The sequence below is a fragment of the Trichoderma aggressivum genome, assembly GCF_033847375.1.
Source record: "Trichoderma aggressivum f. europaeum strain CBS 100526 chromosome Unknown scaffold_026, whole genome shotgun sequence".
Lineage (NCBI taxonomy): Eukaryota > Fungi > Ascomycota > Sordariomycetes > Hypocreales > Hypocreaceae > Trichoderma > Trichoderma aggressivum.
The window spans coordinates 111,200-130,001 of record NW_026946392.1 but is presented as its reverse complement, the minus strand read 5'-3'; the positions used below and the strand labels follow the sequence as shown (position 1 = coordinate 130,001).

The window sequence follows — 18,802 nt, the reverse complement described above, 5'->3', positions numbered from 1 at the left end:
GGATGGGAGAGATCAGGAGGGAGGTGGAAAGATTAATAGTGTTTCTGACACAACGGTGATGCGGCATCGGATGAGCGACATTAATGCCTGGCCAGCGACGCGTCTAAACACTGGGCCCCGCCGCAGGGCTCTGGTACGAGCATGGTATCCATGGCATGGGCAATCCATCCAGATGCTGGCAAATGCTAACAAATGGCTAGCAAATGCTACGCAGCTGAGCGGTAGCTGCGTGGTATAGCCTCTAGCTGCCGGGCGGTCCTTGTGTTGGGGGGTGCGAGTATCGCCGAGTTGCTGCCCTGGGCCGGCACGCTGAGGCGCTACTTGGGAGCTACATCGAGATACGCCGCTGCAGCTTTGACGTGACTTTGACGTACAATGCAGGGAGGTGCTTGTTCGATAAGGGCATGCAAGCAACGTCCGTTTCCCTCCTCACAGCCAAATGATCAATCCATCCATTGAGCCATCATCGTACTACTCGCGTACAGCGTTGATGGCTGTTACTTTGCCCCCTTTGCATCAGCTCACCCACCACAGCCTTCAACCACTACTAGCAGCACCCAAGATTTCAAACATTCGATCTCGACGATTCCACATCTGGCCGTCTTATTAATTCGCCGCAAGGCTAGGGCTGCTCCTGGCGAGGCGCTGCGCTGTTTTTTACGGAACCGGCGGGGCGTTTTTGTTCGCTTCCAGGGACGGGAATTCGCCTCCCAACAAACGCCCGGCCGCCTCAATCATCAAGGTCCACCGGCGTTGGCCGGCCGTGGTCAAACATAGGGCGGGCAGAAGAGAGGGAAAAAGGGACAGGTCAGGAGCAGGGCTTGGCCGCCCAACGTCTATCAGGAAGATATGAGGTCATGGCAAGATGTTATTGGAAACCCCGAGCGAGGGAATCAGAGTCACCCATCTGACATGATGCCGCCATCCGCTTCGTGCTCGTGCTCATGCTCATGCATGTTCACACGGTCCATGCCTGAGCCCATCCCACGTTTCACCGGTGCTGCCGCGGCCGTATTATCAGTTTCCCTCTCTCTCTTTGTTGGCCGTTTCGTTAGACTGCCACAGGGGGGCCAAATCCATCAACAAGCCAAGCCATCAAAGACGGAGCGCTTTTGTCACCGCGTGGCCGCTCTCGGACAGCGGCCGCGGCGGCAGTGGGAGAATTAACCAACTTGGCCCCCTTGAACAGAGGATGCCGCACCCCGTGGCCTCGCCTGGCGCAGTGATACGCACTTTTTTTTTTCTCCGTGGGCATGCGGATATACATACACTTGATACGGCACGATAAGGGGGCAAACGGTGGCGTGTGCGAATTGCAACTGGTGAATAATAGAAATCGCTCATCCAGCCGTTTCCCAAAGCAGTAGTCACGTTCTCGTAATTGGCATTGCTAAGGGCCTAAATAGCCCTCTGTTGCACTCGGGTGTCGAGTTGTCTCGCGAGGTTGGCGATGGCCTCAATTTCTTCACCTTTACATCAACACGTCTGTCTGCTAGTGCTACTCGTACATGTCAACGCAGCGGTCCCTGCATCCCGCTGCATCCAGGCGGCAAAGCTCGGCTGCCATCGCGCTTCCCCTAGGGCCTTTGCGGAATACAAGCGCCGGAGCGTTACGGCTTGTGGGATCTTGGAGAAGCCTGCGACCCCAGATCGCCCCATGGGCAGCCCGTCCGGCCCCGTTGAGATCGGGAGTTCCAGGAACCATCTGCGGTTGCATTCTCGTCTGCCCAGTGCCGTGCCCTTCTTTAGCCGCGGCAGAGGCGCCGGGACGGACGTGCAGAGCCTTAAACTGCCCAGAGGCGACCAACGAGATGCTGCTTGGAGATGCCCATGTTCCCACTTTCACAAGTCTGCCCGGCACGAAAATTAAGCCACAAGAACGCGAGGGAGCGGCTCTACCCGCTCGCTTGTCTGCTCGCTCGGCTCTCACACGTACAGTACTCGTACACTTTTCTCTTTGCTTGCTCGCCTGCTCTGAGTCGTCATGAAAAATCAGCCGACGCGGTCCACGCACCTTCGTCTCCAGCTCCGCCGACAGCCCGGAATTCGACGCCTTGGCCAAAGTATCCGGCATCCTGCCAAGCTTTCATCGTGGGGCCGTCAAAAGGACCTTGCTTTGCAGCATTGTCACGCCCGTCCGTCCATCTAAACTCCCACATGGTGCCGTTAGCTGGAACAGAGACGTCGTTGTCGTCGTCGTCGGCCGTGGCGGCCGGCTGATCTTCCTCTTTGGCGTCGACCCAATCTTCTCCGGTCTCACGTCGATATTCACGAACCAGCAGCTCTCTCTCTTGATCGTAAATCTCCTCGTGTCCGCGGCTCAGTAGTTTATCAGCCGCATCCGTAATGGCGTCGATAGCTTGCCTAACCTCGACTTGTTTTGGGTCGACTGTCGCTTCTTGATCTGTTTCCATAGCTTCTGCACCCTTGTTCATCTTCTTGAGCTTCCACTTGGGGATCTTTTTGGTCCTTGTCTTGTCTTTGCCCAACCGAGCTAGAGCTTCCAAGGGGGTCTCCGTTTTCTCTAGCCGCCGGATCAACGTTGCCAGCAGCTCTGAAACCAAGACCTCATCTTCCTGGATGCGTCTCTCTCGAGCTTCTGCCTCGCGCTTTTCATGCGCTGCTGCCGCCTTCTTCATCTCCTTTTTGCTAAAGCCTTCGAGCCAACTATCATGCATAGCATCTGGATCGTTGGCCTTGCGAACGTAGTTGCCGTCTTGATCAAAGCGACCCTCCTCCATTTCCTCTCTGAGGTTGAAAGCTTCCACTTTTGGTGCGTTGCGTTTAAGACCGCCCGCTCCTACCTCTTCGTCCACTCCCTCTTCCTGGATCGCAAGCTCCAGATCATCTTCGTCGTCGCTGCTTTCCCGCTCGTCCAGGCGGATGGTGCCGCCACTTTTGCTCTTTTGCTCTTGGCCTTGAATCTGGGCGTCATCGAGAAACTTGACGTCTTTCTTCTTCCTACCAGACTTTTCAAAGTGTTCATCCTCTCCATTAGCTTCTTCTTTTCCTGGCTCGTCGTCGTTTTCGGCCGCGAACATGTCGTCATCGTCGTCATCTTCGTTGATAGGTCCGCCCGCCTGTTCCTTGTTGCTGCCTTCTTTGGCGTCGTAGTTGTCTAGCTGCTCTAGAATATTGACGGCTCCCTTCTTGCGGCTGCCTGCTCGCGCGTTGAAATTCTCATTGTCGGAATCACTGTCGTAGCCGTCGAGGTTCACAGCACCTCGTTTCGTGGCGCCGCTGCCACCTATGACGTCGGCGTCGAGAACCGCATCGTCTTCTCGCGCGTCTGGCGCCAAGATGGACGGATTGCGCACATCAAACTTGACTCGCTTCGTGTCCTCCTCGTTGTTATAGTGCGTTCGAGCAAAATTCTCGCCCGCTCGCTTGGGCCGCGCCGCAGAGTATCGAGAAGACATGGCGCCTTGAGAGGACAGAATGGCTCAGCCGATGCGCCGCTTGTTCTCGCGTCGTGGCCAGAGAAGCAGGTCAAAAGAGCCAGCCAATAGTAATATGCTCTCCTAAATAATTGGCAATGAATACCGATCGTACAATTAACCAGAGATGACGTGTTGAGATGGCAATGAGTGGCGCGTGTTTAGCGCAGGGAAGCTCGACGACCGGGATTAACTTTTTGGCGTTGGTCGCAGCTCTACGATAAGAGGTACCTGCGTCACTCAGCAGCTGCCTCCACTGCGAACCCCACGTCTTCCGCCTTTCTCGACTTTTGACTTGAACTTCACCAAGACAGTGAAAACGCTGCAGGAGCATCAGTGACGTCGAAAGATTTACCCTTGTTCTTTAGCAATATTGGGATACACTGACTTGACCGTGCTAATCTCCATTTCCCCTTGGGCCTTTCTATCATCTAGCTGTCAAGAAGCTCTCGTGTCATATTCGCCTGCTGCCTACTACTACGCCGAGATGGTGAGTTTGGCACATCGCCTCCCATAATTACTGTTGACTTCTGCTAACATCTCGCAAGTCTGTCTTCGGTGGTGGCTTCGATCCCGGAAATCCGGAACACCTCTACAACATGGCACGCCATGGCCGGCGACCCATCATCCAGCGGTTCGACGAGTATTACAGATGTTACCCCCTCATCATGGCACCGGGCAGCGAACGGCCAGAGCTGAATTTCGGTTCCAAGATCATTCTTCCGCCATCAGCGCTGGACAAGGTCTCCAAGCTCCACGTCCAGTGGCCTTTGCTGATGGAAATGATCAACGGCGAAAAAGGCAAACACTCGCATGCCGGTGTTCTGGAGTTCATTGCTGAGGAGGGTCGTGCATACATCCCCCAGTGGGTAAGTTATTGGATGCGTCTAGGCCAAACCCTTCTGTTTCTACGTAGACTAACCATCGACAGATGATGGTGACCCTGGGCTTGGATGTGGGCGACATGATCCAGATTCGAACGACTTCGTTGGAGCTTGCTAGAATGGTCAAGCTGCAGCCACAATCCGTCAACTTCCTCGATATTAGCGATCCGAAGGCAGTTTTGGAAAAAGCTTTCGGAAATTTTGCAACCCTTACTAAAGGCGATATTTTCAACTTTGAGTACAATGACGAGGTCTACGACGTTGCGGTCCTAGACGTCAAACCAGAGACAGACAAGATGGGTGTTAGCATGATTGAAACTGATGTATCGGTCGAGTTTGCGGCACCTGTTGGTTACGTTGAGCCTGAGAGGAAGAGCGGAACCAGCACACCAAGGAGTGCCATGGGCGGCGTCCCTGCCGGTGGTGTTTTGCACAGTCAGGGGACCATGGCTCAGGCCATCAACTACAACTCTATTGCTCCATCAGTAACCAGCGTGCCGACCAATTTCCTGGGAGAAGGCCAGCGATTGGCTAAGAAAGGAAGCAAGACTGCAACGCCGAAACCTGCAACGCCAGTACCGGTCGACACATCCGCGGCCCCCAGACGACGAGACGGCGCTCCCGTTCCCCTTCGCCTCCCCCCCAACAAGCTTTTCTTTGGATATGAACTGAAGCCACTGAAGACGGATGCTGAGAAGGAGCAGGATAAGGAGAACTCGTCCAAGCCCCATTTTGCTGGTCAAGGACAGAGTCTGCGTGGAACTACCAAGAGAAAGGGAGACGCCGACGACAAGTCGAAAGCCCCGGACAAGAAGGGACCAAATGATGGAAACAGGCTAGATGGCCGGCGACCACGATGAAGGCGCTTCATTGTTGATACTTTTAAACTTGCAATGCGGCGTTTGGGGCTGGGAAATCGTGACATAGGATGGTTTGATGAATTGCAGCATAGAAATCATAGCTCTATTTTTGTTTTCTCGCAAAATTTGTGCCATGAATAACTCCATTTATTGGGCTCAGTGAAAGAAACCGTTCGCGTTTAATTAGACCCTGCCGAAAACACGGGCGACTCAATATGCACAAAGTTACACCAGGCAAGGCTTTGGGCTGTCCTTTGTTGAGCAAATTCAGACGACGAGAGTTCACCAGAGGATTAGGTTCATTAAATGCTTTCCACGATTCAAGTTTCAGTCCTAGCTTAAGGCAGGCTCCCTGCTGTCTCATCCAGATCTTCAGCCGGCATATGATATCCGTTAAATAACCACCCCTTTGCGTAATTTCTCAAACTAAATAGCACCCCATAATGACCCATATCCTCGACCCAATCGCGAGAGATAAACCGAGCAGAATAAGCAAAGTCAAGAATGATCAAGGCTTGGCGTCAGAGCCCTCGGCAGCCCAGGCCTTGAATTTCTCGTCGTCCTCGTCGCCACCGCTGAGACAAATGCGCGAGTCAGCTGAACTGTTTGAAGATGTTTGTTTTGAAGAAAGGGTGAGAGGGAGAGGAACTTGGGAATAACTGCTTAAGTTGGAAATGGGCAGATGGAAATTTACATACCTCTGAGAATCAGGCTCTTCCTTCTTCATGGTGGCAGCCTTGTCTTCCTTCTTGGCCTTTTTGCTTGGAGTGGCCTCGAGGTCGTCGTCCTCTTGGTCTTCGTCTGGCACCTGGCCCTTGGCGGCCTTCTTGGTTCGCTTCTTGGAAGGAGTAGCGGACTTGCGAGGGGTCTTGGGCTTGGTGGCGCTGGCGGGAGGAGTTGCGGTGATGTCGCCTTCGGGGTGGCGAGCACGGAACTCTTTCAAGATGGTCTTGCTGAAGTGCTGGCTGTGTTGTTGAAGGACATGTCCGTTAGCTTATGGTGCTCAAAGAGAAGAGAATGTTGGGGTTGTGGTCAGACGTACGACATTGCGTCCTTGGTAAAGGCGTGACCGAGGCTGGTCATGATCTCCTCGACGCGAGGCCAGTTGTAGCTCCTCTTGGTGCCATCTTGGCTACCCATGATGATGGCGACGCAGAGGTCACGCTCGGCAGAGTCATCCCACTTCTTTTCAAGAGGGGCCATGGTGGATATGAGTCGTGCACGATGTAGGGAAAGGTAGAGTTGCTTCGTGGGTGATTGGGTCTGGTGAGAGTTGCAAAGAGGGCAAAGTATTGCTGTTGCAGGTTCTGAGGTGAAGTGAAGAAGAGAGAGGAAGAGTGCTCGTAGAGGCGAACGGGGAGATATAAGTAGGCGGTTGAATTTGGGCAGCAGAAAAACAGGGCGGTGTGGATGGATTGCTCAAGGCTTGTAAACAAGACTATCTGAGGCACAGAGTCATAGTCTCTCTCTCTCTGTTCACTTTGATGTCATTTACAGTTTTCTGCTTATAGTCCCTATGAATTGTTTATCCTTTGCAGTGACTACGCCTGCTTTTTCGCCGAGTGAAGCTTTGATAACGCATAAGTGAACTGACTCTAAGTTGTATCTACCGGTAGTGAATGCCTCTCTAGGTACCAGACGAGTATTATGGGCTACGGTTTATTGATTCACTTGTGACGGCTAGTAGGACATACTACCTGCATCCAGAATCAAGCATACACCCCGCCATGTTGAGCCATCATTAAATCTCTCCTCTCTGGTCCTCTCTGGGAGCTGTTTACCGGCTCGAGGCTTGGTGACCTGTCTCTGAAAGCGGTAACCCGTTCAGGATATTGCGTCTCTGACGTGAAGCGTTCTATGTCTATAGTGCCGTAAAGAATAGATATCTGTAGGTATTAGCTGTCAGTCACTCTAATCTTATGGTAGAATGGACGATTAAGTTGTACACTGGATGGCTGCAATCATGTAGGACAGCGACGCCACATATTGGCATTCAATACATATCTCATATCGAAGTAATCAGGCTCAATGGATGGAATGCCTTTGTGGGAAGCCCCTGCAACTAAGCAGACATTCATCTCGTGATTAGAGAGCCTATGCACACTCCGCAAGATACAGCCAACTGGTTACGAACTCAGAGAGAAATATAGTCAAAGATCAAATTCTTGCGTTGCAAATATTTCCTGTCTAGAGAAGACGGTATATGCTTGCTTAAATGCCCGATATTGTCCCCCAATTAGATGCCACTCAACCAGCTAACCCTTTCTCCAATCCTTATCCCATAGCCTGCAGGGTGTCCACTGGTTTCAACCGGTATATGAAATCCCAAAAGAGTGGCATCCATCTGAACAGCTTCCAAAGAAGCTTAATAGTCGTCCTCGAGCTTGGGCTCGTCATACATCTCATCGTCCATAGTCCTATACATAGAAGTGACATTAGTAACATGCCATTTAGGACAAGAAGCTCTGTAAACTCACGAAGCGACGGATTTGGCGCGCTTAGGAGGGCGGATGGAGGGGCTGCGCATATCTTCGTCTTCGATGGCTTCCTCCAGCTTGAGGTTCATATCATCGTCCTCATCAGTGATCATCTCCTTCTTGGGAGTGCGGCGTTTGCGAGGAGTTGCCGACTTGCGAGGAGTGGCAGTCTTGGCGCTTCCAGCACCAGAGTCCGTGGGGCCAGAAAGAGCAGTCGTATCACGGTTCTTGCGCAATTTCTGAACATGCTGACTAGAAAAGGTAAGATGGGTTAGTACGAGGAGGTACTATATAAAAGAAACTGAACAGGAGAAACTGTGTACTTGATTGCGTCGTAGCTGTAGGTGTAGCCCCGAGCCTGCATCTTTCGCGTGACCTCGGTCAAGAAGGCCTTGCCGCCCTTGACTTCATCAATGACGCACAAGAGGAGGGCTTCATGTGCGGCGGCATCCCAGCCACGAGTAGGCTTACTGCTGGGAGTTGAAGCATTGCCAGACTTTGGGGCTCCCATGGTGATGGCAAAATAAAATGATCAAGTGGTAAGAACTGTGAAGGAGAATGGAGAGTGAGAGTTGGAGTGTAGGAGATGGGATATAGGTTTGTCGAAGTAGGGTGAAATGAAGAGATGCGAAAGGCCAAACGGCAAATAGCGGGCAAAAATATATAGGTGGTAGTAGAAATTCTGCCGGTTTTGGCTCTCCGCCAACTGGCAGTGAAGTGAAGTGAAGTGCAAGTGCATAGGGAATTCAATGCGGACTTCGTACTAGAGAATACATGGGCAAGTAAATCTGGCATACCGAAGTGCACTCTCAGAGAAGGCATAGCCCATCTCCTTGAGATCGTTCATCACCTTTGCCCAATCCTCGGTGGATAGGGTCAAGTTGTAGAACACAGAGACGAGGATATCCTCGTGAACTTGGGGGCTCCACTTCATCAACTGGCGAGAAGAAGCCATTTTTTGGTGCTGCGGTTGATATTCGTGGGAGTTGATGGATGATGTTTAATGGGAGAAGAAAGGGTGTAAGAGGCAAAGAATGTTGCAGAAGGTTGTGAGAGGAAGATAATGGCGGTAGATTGCCAAGGTGGTGAAGATGGAAAGGGTATAAAGGGCAGCAGATATAGTAGGAAATAACAGGGCTTGCAAAAGTGAATGAATTTTGAAGATGTGATTGAAGCTTGTAGAAAGGAATAGAGGAATAAAGTGTATAAACAATATCTCTAGAGATGCAGTGTGTGTCGAGACTCTTGAGTAGATGGAGACCATTGAAGGGGCAACGAGGAGTCATGAGAAATCGAATCTTACCGTATGGCACTCCACGAGGTTTCGTGGCCCTGGCCCTTCAGAAAGGCGACCACCGCGTCATTGACCTGCGGATTGAAGTTGCCCGCCTGATTGCCCACCTGATAAAAGGCGACGAGAAGATCGTTGAGCAAGGCGATATTGTCCCAAGTCCCAGCGGGTTTGGAGGAAGCGCCCGCACCCGAGTCTGAGGTATTCGCAGAAGCAGCTTTGGGAGCCATGGTAGCGTTTCTTGTCGGGTTGGGCGATCGTGCTCGTTTCTTGTCAGGGTTGGCGATCGTGCTCGTTTCTTCTCGGGGTTGGTTTTTTCGAGGTTGGAGATGGTAGGTCGAGCAAGAGGATGCGATGTTTGCCGGCTGCCTGATGCAACTTATATGGCGGCTGGAAACTGGCCGACGATGGGGAATCGGAACGCGGTGAATTGGCTTCGATGGAAGCTCACATTATGCTCGCACCCAATACATGCCGCGCTCATTTGGAGGCGGCTATCCAGCATTGCAAGTCAGTTGCTACAAATTCATGTGATTTAATAACTCCTTCGTTTCTCTACAAGCATACTTTGTAATTACTGAGGCTCTGGATAGTCATTGCAATCTATTAGTGTGATATCTAAGGTGTACAACCAGCTGGCATAAGGGGAAGAGAGTGGCATGTCGTTTGAGCTCCGAGGCCCCAAACACTCCTTGAACACCCAACCCAAGCATTATTTATCCATCTACGCCCCCAAATGCTTGCCGTTCAGCTCGTCATGCCACTTCAATTATGTCTCTACCTAGAGATGAAGTTAAAATCCCAATGAGTCAACTCCGCAAGAAAACGCTAAGACACCTGCCAAGGGGGAAAAGTAGACAAAGAGGAAAAGACCCAGCATCCTTGTATATCGACATCGTAAACCAGGAGACGCCTTCTCAGCAGTCTCCGAGAAGAGAGATATAATCTGAATGAAAGAGGACCAGAGACATTCGACCAACCCGCTTCGCACGGCCGGATGTAGCAAATATGCTACCCCTTCCAAATGAAATAATCACTCCATTACACAGATACTCCATTTAACGTCCAGTTTCAGATCTGACCATCTCTGTACCCAAAGCTAATGCCATCTGTTAGTATTGACCGCAATCATTAAAAGCGCTCGTCAAACTTACTCTGTGGGATACGGGTCTGTGCCGTCTGCGCCGTTATGGGCGGCCAGCGCCAGCACAGCTTCGTCATCGAGAGCCGAATCTTGGCCAAGGTCGTGGGGGTCTAATCTTTGTCGTTTGGAAGGATGTTCGTCTGCGTCTTCTTCCTCTTCCTCTTCTTCTTCTTCCTCGTCATCGCCACTTTGTACGGCGTCTAGCTGCAGCTGCTCTTGAGAGGTTGTTGACCCGGGTTCCGATCCAATCAGATGGTTAGAAGCCATATCATTTGGTGTTTGAGCAGAGACAGATATGCCATCAGCATCATGCATCTCCGTTTTGAGCTGCGGCTGGAGCTGTGCTTGATGCTGCTGCAGTTGTTGCTGGAATTGGTGTTGCTGTTGCTGTTGAAACTGGTGCTGGTGTTGAGACTGAAGTTGTTGAGGCTGAAGTTGTTGAGGCTGAAGTTGTTGAGATTGAAGTTGCTGAAACTGCTGTTGCTGCTGAAGCGGCACAACAGAAGCAGCCATAACCGGGCCGTGGCCTGGCATAGGACTTGACACGGCAGCTCCGGGGACCACCGTGGGGACAGCAGCGGAAACCGTGGTAGGTACGCCAGTAGGAAGACCGGTGGGAGAGTTATCGGTGGTATTTGCGTCAGGCTGGTCTGACTCCTGGACCTGTGACTTTCTGGGGCGGCCCCGGCCAGGCCCCGGCCTTCTGGTGATGGGATTCAACGTTGGGTCAGCTCTTCTAGCGCTTTCAGAGTGACTTCCGTCCACTTCGGCCTTGTTTTGCGCTCTTCTAAGACCTTGAAAGTGTTGACTACGATCTTGTCAGCAAAGGATAAATCAAGTAGGACAGAAGTAGCGTGAAGAAGGAGTGTAGATGAAGGGCATGTAAATTATAGATATGTGTATAAATCAGTGTAAGTGGCGGAGCCAAGTGTAAGCGGGAATTGGTCATGCTCGTGTACCGAGATACGATCGACAGCGTGCTGGAATAACAGTTGGATGCGCATCTAGAGAGGAGTGTATGGCCAACCGACGATGATCTTTGCACGTGATGTGTTTATTTCCATCCAGTCAAAGCCCAGATACTCGCGACTGGAAATTGAAATAGAAAAAAAAGGCATTGTGAAAATGTTGAGAGGTATAAGAGACACCTACCGGCACCCTTCATTAGTGAAGCCATAGCCGAGGCCGCGCATATGATTGCCGATGGTAGTCCATTCCGCGCCGCTGATAACGCCGATGTTCTTGACGGACAAGATAGTGAAGAACAGATCTTTATCTGCCCTGTCATTCCAGTTCTTGTTCATGCCTGCTTCTATTGAAGCAATATGACGAATATGAAATAAACCGAACGTAAACAGCCAAATGGCAAACAATACACGGCCAGGAGGGCGGTGGGTCGATGAGCCTCTAGGCCGAATTGTCTTGGTGACCTGCGGTGAGATAGAAGCTGTTAAGAGCAGAGGGCAATCAATGGCAAAATTGGTAGTGGAAGAATGGGGTACGGAGGTATAGCAGAGAAGGATGTTGGGGAGCCGTGGAGTAAAGGGGCCCGTGCATAGAGGCGACCCGATGGGCGGAGGGCGGATCAACTGTTAATCCGGGCGATTGGACCCTGGGTCGGAGCTGAGCTGGAGGTGCTGGGCATGTTGTACCATGGCGCTGAAACACGAGCAATGCGACGGTGGTGCAGATGCAAGCTTGGAATTGTCTTTGGACAACGTCTACGAACCGGCCTATAGCTTGTCTGCCGTAATTACAAGCTCTAGTGACGCCGGAGAGAGGATTGTAGCCATCTTGGAGACAACGATGCTGGGACTTAGCCGACATTGACACGGGGTTTACCCGTCAAAGTTTCATTTTAGCGGGGAGCGAGAAACAGCTGAGGTACGTACTCGTACAGTACGGCTTGACAAGCAGCGGTCGAACGATACGAAAGCGTCGGACGAAAAGTGGTGGCTCGCCATTGATGCAATTGGCCCACGACGTAGTGATGGAAACGGGGGAATGAGTCAAAGCAGGAGCGACATTACTAATTGCGCCAGATAGACTAGATCTGCACTTGATGGGGAGCTGCTGCAACAGCCTTCTGATTTGAGTAGGGCTGCTTTATGCTTGGTGCATGCTCGTACATACGAGGACCTCAGATGCCTTGGAATTACAGAGTACTAAGGTATGGGGTACAGGGTGGGTATTCAGGTAGGTACTACCTGGTATTACTTGGACGAGCTTGAGGGATGAGTAAGAATGGACAACTTGAAGGGAAGATGCGGCAGCAAGTTGGGACGGACAAAAAGGTACCTATACCTCTGCAAGTACAGTAGAATACTCTGGAAGTACAAGCGATGCATCGCCAAGGGGGATTCCAAGTTTGTAGCTGAAATCTGCCAGATGTACTCCGTACTCGTGGTCCCGACGTGACCCCGGCAGCAGCCCGTGTCTCCCTCCCTTCTCAAATCTCAGCCAAGCAGCAGCAAGAAAAGGCAAATATGATCAAAGCCAAGGGAAAGCCTCTCAAAGCCAGCCGGGCCAATCGTAGATACGAGTACGTCATCATCCCTGGTTGGTCAGCCGGCCCCCTCTCGCCGCTGATTGGTCAAGATTGGTCAAGACGGGTCGACCAAATGTGGGGACGGGTCTCACGTGCTTTCGCGGAAACCTGGCGATGCTGCTGGTGGCTCAGCGTCGTCGCATCCCCAAAAATTCGCGCCCCATCGCGTCTCCCCGACGCACCTCATCCGAATCCCCTCCACGACGCCCGCGACCGCCGCGCCGCCCGGATGCGACCATGGACACTTTTGAAACCGTTTTCAATGAGTTTTAAATCTCGTCATTTGTTGCAAAGCAAATTTTCCGCGTTTCCTCTCGTCCTCTGGTTGTGAAATCAAGTCGCAAAAAAACACACAGTTCGTTTGGGGTTGCCAGAGCGCAAAAGTTCGCCCCTCTCTGCATGACACCCGCTAGCTCCGAGCAAGCACAAGGGCGGCCAGAGGAAAATGATCGGTGAGGATGGGAATGGGCTGCTCGTAATCTTTTCACTACACACACGGCCATCTCGATTGAGGCAAAGGGAGCGAGAGGGTTGATGCAGGCGTCCTGTAGAGCAAGTCTGTAGTCGTAGACGCAGAATTGAACAATTGCATCACCACATCCCAAGACGACAGACAGCACAGGTCCATCATGTCGCATATCAATCACTTTAAAGCAAGGGACGCTCTCTCGGCTCTTCTGAGAATTACATGCAGCCTTAATTTCTATGGATTAAACGGCAGAACCATCGCCCGGTTCGGTCGCCAAAAGCAGCTTCTTTCTATCGCAACGCCCCTCCTGAACAATTTTGCCAGGCTACGCATTAGTGTTTGCCTCTTTTTGCTGTGGGAATTCGAATTAGATGAGTCACACGGGGTTTCAGTTCTCATGGCGGAAGAGGGATCCCTGCTTCGTTTCTTTTTGGCTTTTCTTTTTCCTCTGAGTTGTCTGTGATTTGCTCTGCCGTTCGAGTTTGCTTTTTCCTTGGGTTGTAGCGATTGGAATTTGGTCACTCGCTACGTGCAAGGGTTTGAGGTGGCGGCGGCACATTCAGACATCCCTCCAGCATCTGATCCATGCAGCTACACACAATGGAATTAATTCTACAATTCACGCAGCATCGAATGTTTTCTTCTTCATCTTTCTTTTTCTTGAGTTTAGCTGCGAGAACCATTCATTGTTCAATATGATGCGCATCAGCTCTCCGACTCCAGCGGTGGCTTACAGGGCGCCACACCCACTAACAGCGGGCTTTCAGCACACCCCCCCAGTCCCTGTTAGCGGGCTACGTCCACTTTAGGCGCTGCAGCCCCCGTAAAACCCACTCCAACTGTGCTCCATCGCTATCCCTCGAGCCGGAACGGCGCCAGATCCAGGCAACAACAGGCCCTAGGCCAGATGATATCTGGTTTGGTCTCAGACATTGCTCGGGGGGCGTCCATTCGGCATGCGGATTTCTCAGCCCGGTGGGAGTTGGGGGAGAAAAAGGAAAGCAAGAATATGAACGAATCCAATGTAACACAGATGGACGGGGCCCGCTTGGTTCCTGGATCCTTGCAGGAGTGAGTCTATCGTGCTTGTGCTTGTGCCGCTAAACTGCCAGGCTGAGGCCGTTCATAAGAGAGGCCTTGCTCCTCCTTGTTCCTGATCTCTTCCTCTCTCTCTCTTTCAAGATTTGGTCATCCGTGAGTGTGAGGTCGAAGCCTTGTTATTCTTCTCTTCACTTTTTTCCCCTTCCTGCCTGAGGAACTATACGAAGTTAAAAGGCCAAGCCCAAGCCTCACTTCTGCCTCACTTGAACTTTGATCCGCACATTGTTCACGCACCGTTCAAGTCGCCTCTCTCCATCCATGACCTCAACCTCTCTCGATCGGTCAATCTTCTTATAAGTTGGTCATTCGCATTTCTGACCGCACGGCCAATCTTTTCCACTTTTTCTTCTTCCAACATTTTCCTCTTCTATACCACTTTACCACACGTCTACTCTCGACAACCTCCTCTTCGCTCAGCCGCTCTTCACTCCGACGTATCCGCCCGATATCAACTTCAGATCCAACATCAGCTCGCCATCATGTCTCCTAACAGCGATAATGCCATGGCTCGCTTCTTGTTCGCCATTCTGAAGCAAAAGAACCTCAAAGATGTAGGTTCACGCTTCTCTACCTTCGCCTGATCAAGCCTCTCTAACCCATTCGTCTCTAGATTGATTGGAGTCAAGTGGCTGCCGACCCCGTCCTCATCGAGCCCATCACCAACGGCCATGCCGCGAGAATGCGGTACTCCCGCTTCCGAGCTACCGTCACCGGCCACACACCGTCAAAGAGAGGTCGGCCATCAGAGAAGGCAAAGTCAGGCAAGGTGAAGAAGGGTGTGCAGGCAAAGAAGGAGAAGCCAATCAAGCAAGAGCCGGTCTCAGCAAACATCTCTTCATTTGCTCAGGTAAGTTCTACGCACGCCACGGCAGCTGATACGAGTGTCTAACATTGCATTGTCAGTTTTCTCCTGAATCCCTCGCATCACTCACATCACCTTACATGGATGAATGCGACGATTTCGACCCGCGCTTCCTCACACCCTGCAGTGAAGACATGACTCAGGGATTGTCCATCCCTCCATCTGCTCTCGATGACATCCGACACACGAGCGGATTGATGTTCCCTCCTCTTGGTGGCAACTCAGACTTCATGAGTCATGCTGGCCATGACCATGCCTCTACCTCTGCGTTTGACGCTGCCTACGACCTGAACTTTGCTTCGGGAGACCTTCACAGCCAGGGCCTGTCTCTCACTGGCGGATCCCAGCCCCTCGGTGACTGGGACGATCGATTGAACGACCAACAATACTAAGTTGGCTTTGATTTCGAGATGACGCACTACGAATAGGAGATAAAACCCTCAAGAAAAAAAGAGAGAAGGCGAGGGAAGTGCGGAGAGCGACAAAACTTCTTTTATGACTTGATGATACTGGCCACGATTAGTGGTTAATTGGTTTGGGCAAATCTCTTTCATCTCCAAGGAGAGAAGATTGAATCGGTTGGGAATTAGGGAAATTTAAAAATTACACCAGGGGGGTTATAATGGCATGTGTATAATAGTGAGGACGAGGTGGATGAGCATATCCGCCTCTATTTTTCTTTTTTCTCTCGTTCTGTTTTCTTTCCATTTCCTTTTGTTTACTACTTCCTGGCTCTTGCTACCTACCTTGCTGCCTGATTTTTTCTTTTTTCTTTTTTTCTTTTTTCGGCTATCCTAGATACCAAGATGATATGGTAGAAACCAATACTGATTGTTGACCGCTGAACATACCTTAGTAGCTCCTATAAGCTTGTGACCTTATGATGCAACTTGAAGATATTTGATGTGCTATTACGACTGACTCTTGGTGTGCACCGATCTACAAGATATGTTTATACGGCCGGTATGCTGCATGTTTCTTGCATGCACGTATTCTCCTCAACCATCAATATCATCTTATACTCCCTACTTCCGCCTCTTTTTTATGCAAGTGGCCACAGTCAGCTTATAAAACCGCAATCAAGTTTCGATACTCTCACCAGCTCAGAATATCGCATCTGCTGCTTTATCCATTCACAAATCACTCAGTGCAGCCAGATGTCCTTGATCTCAAGGTAGAGAGGTGGCCTGCCAGTTGTAACAGCTGCCACCAGGTTGTCAATTCACCTGCCACTCAGGGCTCCCCCGAAAGCGTTCCAACTCCTCTGGAAACCAAGAATCCTATTTTATTCACTAGCCTTGCTGCATTTCACACTTCTTTCTTCCTTTCCCTCTCACTTGCACACAAGCACATCCAGGTTTTCGCACCACAGCTTTTGCAAGGCGCACCCTCTCATCATCAGCTATCAAGTAAGCAAATATTTTGTTTCCTCCGTGCAAGCTCAAGAGGTAGTTTCCGGCTTGTGCTTTGTCTACTATACCTCACTTCTTGTAGGATCAAAACTGACCATCATTCGCTAACAGTTCTTCTCGTAACCAACATTCTTGCATCGTCAGAGCGAGGCCAGAATGTCCGACAAACGCGAGCCAACGGCTTCTGAAGCCATGTTCTTCTTCGCCATCGTCAAGCACACCCGCAACAGGGCAGACATCGACTGGGATGCCGTTGCCCAGGAACAAGGTTTCAAGAACGCCGAGGTCGCCAAGGTTTGTCTTCCTCACCTCAAAGCCGGCTCTCATTTCCCCTGTTCCATTTCCCATTTGACTAATGATGTGTGACACAGGTTCGCTTTGGACAAGTCAGACGCAAGCTCGGCATCAGCATCGATACGGCCACCACTCCAAAGAAGGGCAGCTCCTCTTCTGCCGCCTCGACCCCAAGCAAGGTCCGCAAGACGCCTACCAGCCGCGGCAAAGGAAAAGCCAAGGGTCGTGGCGGAGTCAAGAAAGAAGAGGAGGTCGACGCCGGTGCGGAAGCTAGCATGGAAGCCAGCTATGACACCAATCCCTTTGAGTTGTCGTCTCCCATCAAAGGAGAAGCCGACAACGTCGACCTCAAGGCGGAGGACCATGAAGATCCCTTCTAGTCTCTAGGGATGGCCCATCTTTGGGAATTCTTTGAGAGATTAGTATCCATTGCTGAGAGGATTCTACTTGTTCTTTGGGCTATAATCTACTTTCATCGAGATTGAGCAGCAATGTAGCTGAGAGACTAGCTACAGGGAAGGAGTTGAGGCAGCCGTGGAATCTGAGGGAAGCTATGGGATGAAGCAACCGATTATCTAGATGATATATGATGACACTCGAATGAAGTTGCTTTCAGATCTTGATCCTATCACTCCTCGCTCGTAGAACCCGTAGTACAATCGCATGTATTCTCGCATTCAGAATTACTCATCACGATATTTGGATTCATTTTTGCCAGACTATCCCCTAATTCTTTTCCTAGATTCAGAAACATTTCCGCAACACAGTTCATATTGAATGCTTTTACCTCTAGTTTACGCATCGCTTCTGTATCACCTGGTGTGAATGCCCTAAGCTCTTCGATATGCCTCTCTGGCGGCAGCACGCATACACGAAAAATCAATCTCGAGGTCAGCCTGATAAAAGGTCAGTCAACTCATATAAGGGTGGCCAAAAGCGAGGTGCCAAGTATTGCTCTGCCAGTGCATTATTGCAGCCACCTGGCAAGCAGCAGGTGCCAGCAGATATAAGAATCAAGCAAATCGATGCACTGTCTGCCTTTCTCTTGACAATTGGGCTTTTATCTCCTATAAAAAGTCACACCCGTTTCCCCCGCAACCAAGCTGTGCTCTTCTCCTCGTTTGCATCTGCATCCACCATCCACTTCTCTTCCCACACAACACTTGTTTATCTGGTAAGACTTTAAACCAGGATCTCTTGTCCAGCTTCATCGCTACAAAGCAACGAGTTAATTCTCCCAAGCACATTGTAAGATATTCCCTCTTTTACTGCGTCATCTGATACCATCTAACCACGAGCAGACAGACCATCAGCCATCATGCCTCCCAAGAAAACCGACGGCTCCGACTCTGCTTCAGTCACCACTGGCCTGCGTGAGAATGAACTTCGTTTCATCAAGGCCGTCTTTGACAACATGACCCAGAAGCCCGACGCCGACTGGGCCCAGGTTGCCGGTGACTTGGGTCTCAAGGACGCCAAATGTGCCAAAGAACGCTTCCGGCAGATGTCTGTCCGCCACGGCTGGCGTACCGGAACTCAAGGTACTGCCATGAATAGCCCCAGCAAGGGAAAGAAGAACGACGTGACTGGTCCCTCTGGTGATGGCAAGGTGACCAAGAAGCCGAAGGCTAGAACGACCAAAAAGCCTGTGGCTAAGAAGGAGGAGAGCGAGGACGATGATATCAAGGATGAGGATGACGATCTCAAGTCGGAGGAAATGGAGGACGCCTATTTCTGAGGGTGCAGAGGGGACACAGTTTGGCTGTTGCTGATATGGCCACCATCTAATGATCTTGTGGTTGGAGAGCGGTAATTATGCGACTGATAGGTCAGGTATCTTGAGGCTGGGTCAGACTGGACAGTCGATTTGCGCGCGATATAGCAGTCACTTTTTGAGGTTATATAACAAAATGGCATCCATGGATCAATGATTCTATTATCACTACCTGCCTACTTCGTGCACTGTAGTTGCTACTAGGTGTAATCTCCCCAACCAAGCTCAAGAAAGCCTCCACTCCTTCTA

General features: G+C 51.0%; 9 protein-coding genes across 9 annotated transcripts; 4 read left to right on the top strand and 5 right to left on the bottom strand.

The window, feature by feature from the left end:
• Window positions 1–1,498: 1,498 nt before the first annotated feature.
• Triagg1_6513 (uncharacterized protein) lies at window positions 1,499–3,419 on the bottom strand (the record flags this gene model as incomplete). The annotated part of the gene is made up of 2 exons (XM_062901146.1): window positions 1,499–1,974; window positions 2,015–3,419. 2 exons carry the CDS (start codon window positions 3,417–3,419, stop codon window positions 1,499–1,501), a joined length of 1,881 nt encoding a protein of 626 aa, XP_062754450.1.
• A 505-nt stretch (window positions 3,420–3,924) lies between these two features.
• Window positions 3,925–5,181, top strand: Triagg1_6512 (uncharacterized protein; the record flags this gene model as incomplete). The annotated part of the gene is made up of 3 exons (XM_062901145.1): window positions 3,925–3,927; window positions 3,986–4,306; window positions 4,369–5,181. 3 exons carry the CDS (start codon window positions 3,925–3,927, stop codon window positions 5,179–5,181), a joined length of 1,137 nt encoding a protein of 378 aa, XP_062754449.1.
• A 508-nt stretch (window positions 5,182–5,689) lies between these two features.
• Triagg1_6511 (uncharacterized protein) lies at window positions 5,690–6,384 on the bottom strand (the record flags this gene model as incomplete). The annotated part of the gene is made up of 3 exons (XM_062901144.1): window positions 5,690–5,756; window positions 5,880–6,146; window positions 6,224–6,384. The coding sequence occupies 3 exons, from the start codon at window positions 6,382–6,384 to the stop codon at window positions 5,690–5,692; spliced, it is 495 nt and encodes a 164-aa protein (XP_062754448.1).
• Window positions 6,385–7,546: 1,162 nt separating this feature from the next.
• Triagg1_6510 (uncharacterized protein) lies at window positions 7,547–8,613 on the bottom strand (the record flags this gene model as incomplete). Its single annotated transcript, XM_062901143.1, has 4 exons — window positions 7,547–7,598; window positions 7,659–7,910; window positions 7,982–8,128; window positions 8,456–8,613. The coding sequence occupies 4 exons, from the start codon at window positions 8,611–8,613 to the stop codon at window positions 7,547–7,549; spliced, it is 609 nt and encodes a 202-aa protein (XP_062754447.1).
• A 344-nt stretch (window positions 8,614–8,957) lies between these two features.
• On the bottom strand, window positions 8,958–9,179 carry Triagg1_6509 (uncharacterized protein; the record flags this gene model as incomplete). Its single annotated transcript, XM_062901142.1, has 1 exon — window positions 8,958–9,179. The coding sequence occupies one exon, from the start codon at window positions 9,177–9,179 to the stop codon at window positions 8,958–8,960; it is 222 nt and encodes a 73-aa protein (XP_062754446.1).
• An 841-nt stretch (window positions 9,180–10,020) lies between these two features.
• On the bottom strand, window positions 10,021–11,397 carry Triagg1_6508 (uncharacterized protein; the record flags this gene model as incomplete). Its single annotated transcript, XM_062901141.1, has 3 exons — window positions 10,021–10,048; window positions 10,104–10,901; window positions 11,246–11,397. The coding sequence occupies 3 exons, from the start codon at window positions 11,395–11,397 to the stop codon at window positions 10,021–10,023; spliced, it is 978 nt and encodes a 325-aa protein (XP_062754445.1).
• Window positions 11,398–14,690: 3,293 nt separating this feature from the next.
• Triagg1_6507 (uncharacterized protein) lies at window positions 14,691–15,465 on the top strand (the record flags this gene model as incomplete). Its single annotated transcript, XM_062901139.1, has 3 exons — window positions 14,691–14,762; window positions 14,822–15,058; window positions 15,115–15,465. The coding sequence occupies 3 exons, from the start codon at window positions 14,691–14,693 to the stop codon at window positions 15,463–15,465; spliced, it is 660 nt and encodes a 219-aa protein (XP_062754444.1).
• A 1,176-nt stretch (window positions 15,466–16,641) lies between these two features.
• Window positions 16,642–17,159, top strand: Triagg1_6506 (uncharacterized protein; the record flags this gene model as incomplete). The annotated part of the gene is made up of 2 exons (XM_062901138.1): window positions 16,642–16,779; window positions 16,857–17,159. 2 exons carry the CDS (start codon window positions 16,642–16,644, stop codon window positions 17,157–17,159), a joined length of 441 nt encoding a protein of 146 aa, XP_062754443.1.
• A 938-nt stretch (window positions 17,160–18,097) lies between these two features.
• Triagg1_6505 (uncharacterized protein) lies at window positions 18,098–18,517 on the top strand (the record flags this gene model as incomplete). Its single annotated transcript, XM_062901137.1, has 1 exon — window positions 18,098–18,517. The coding sequence occupies one exon, from the start codon at window positions 18,098–18,100 to the stop codon at window positions 18,515–18,517; it is 420 nt and encodes a 139-aa protein (XP_062754442.1).
• Between the last annotated feature and the right edge of the window lie 285 nt (window positions 18,518–18,802).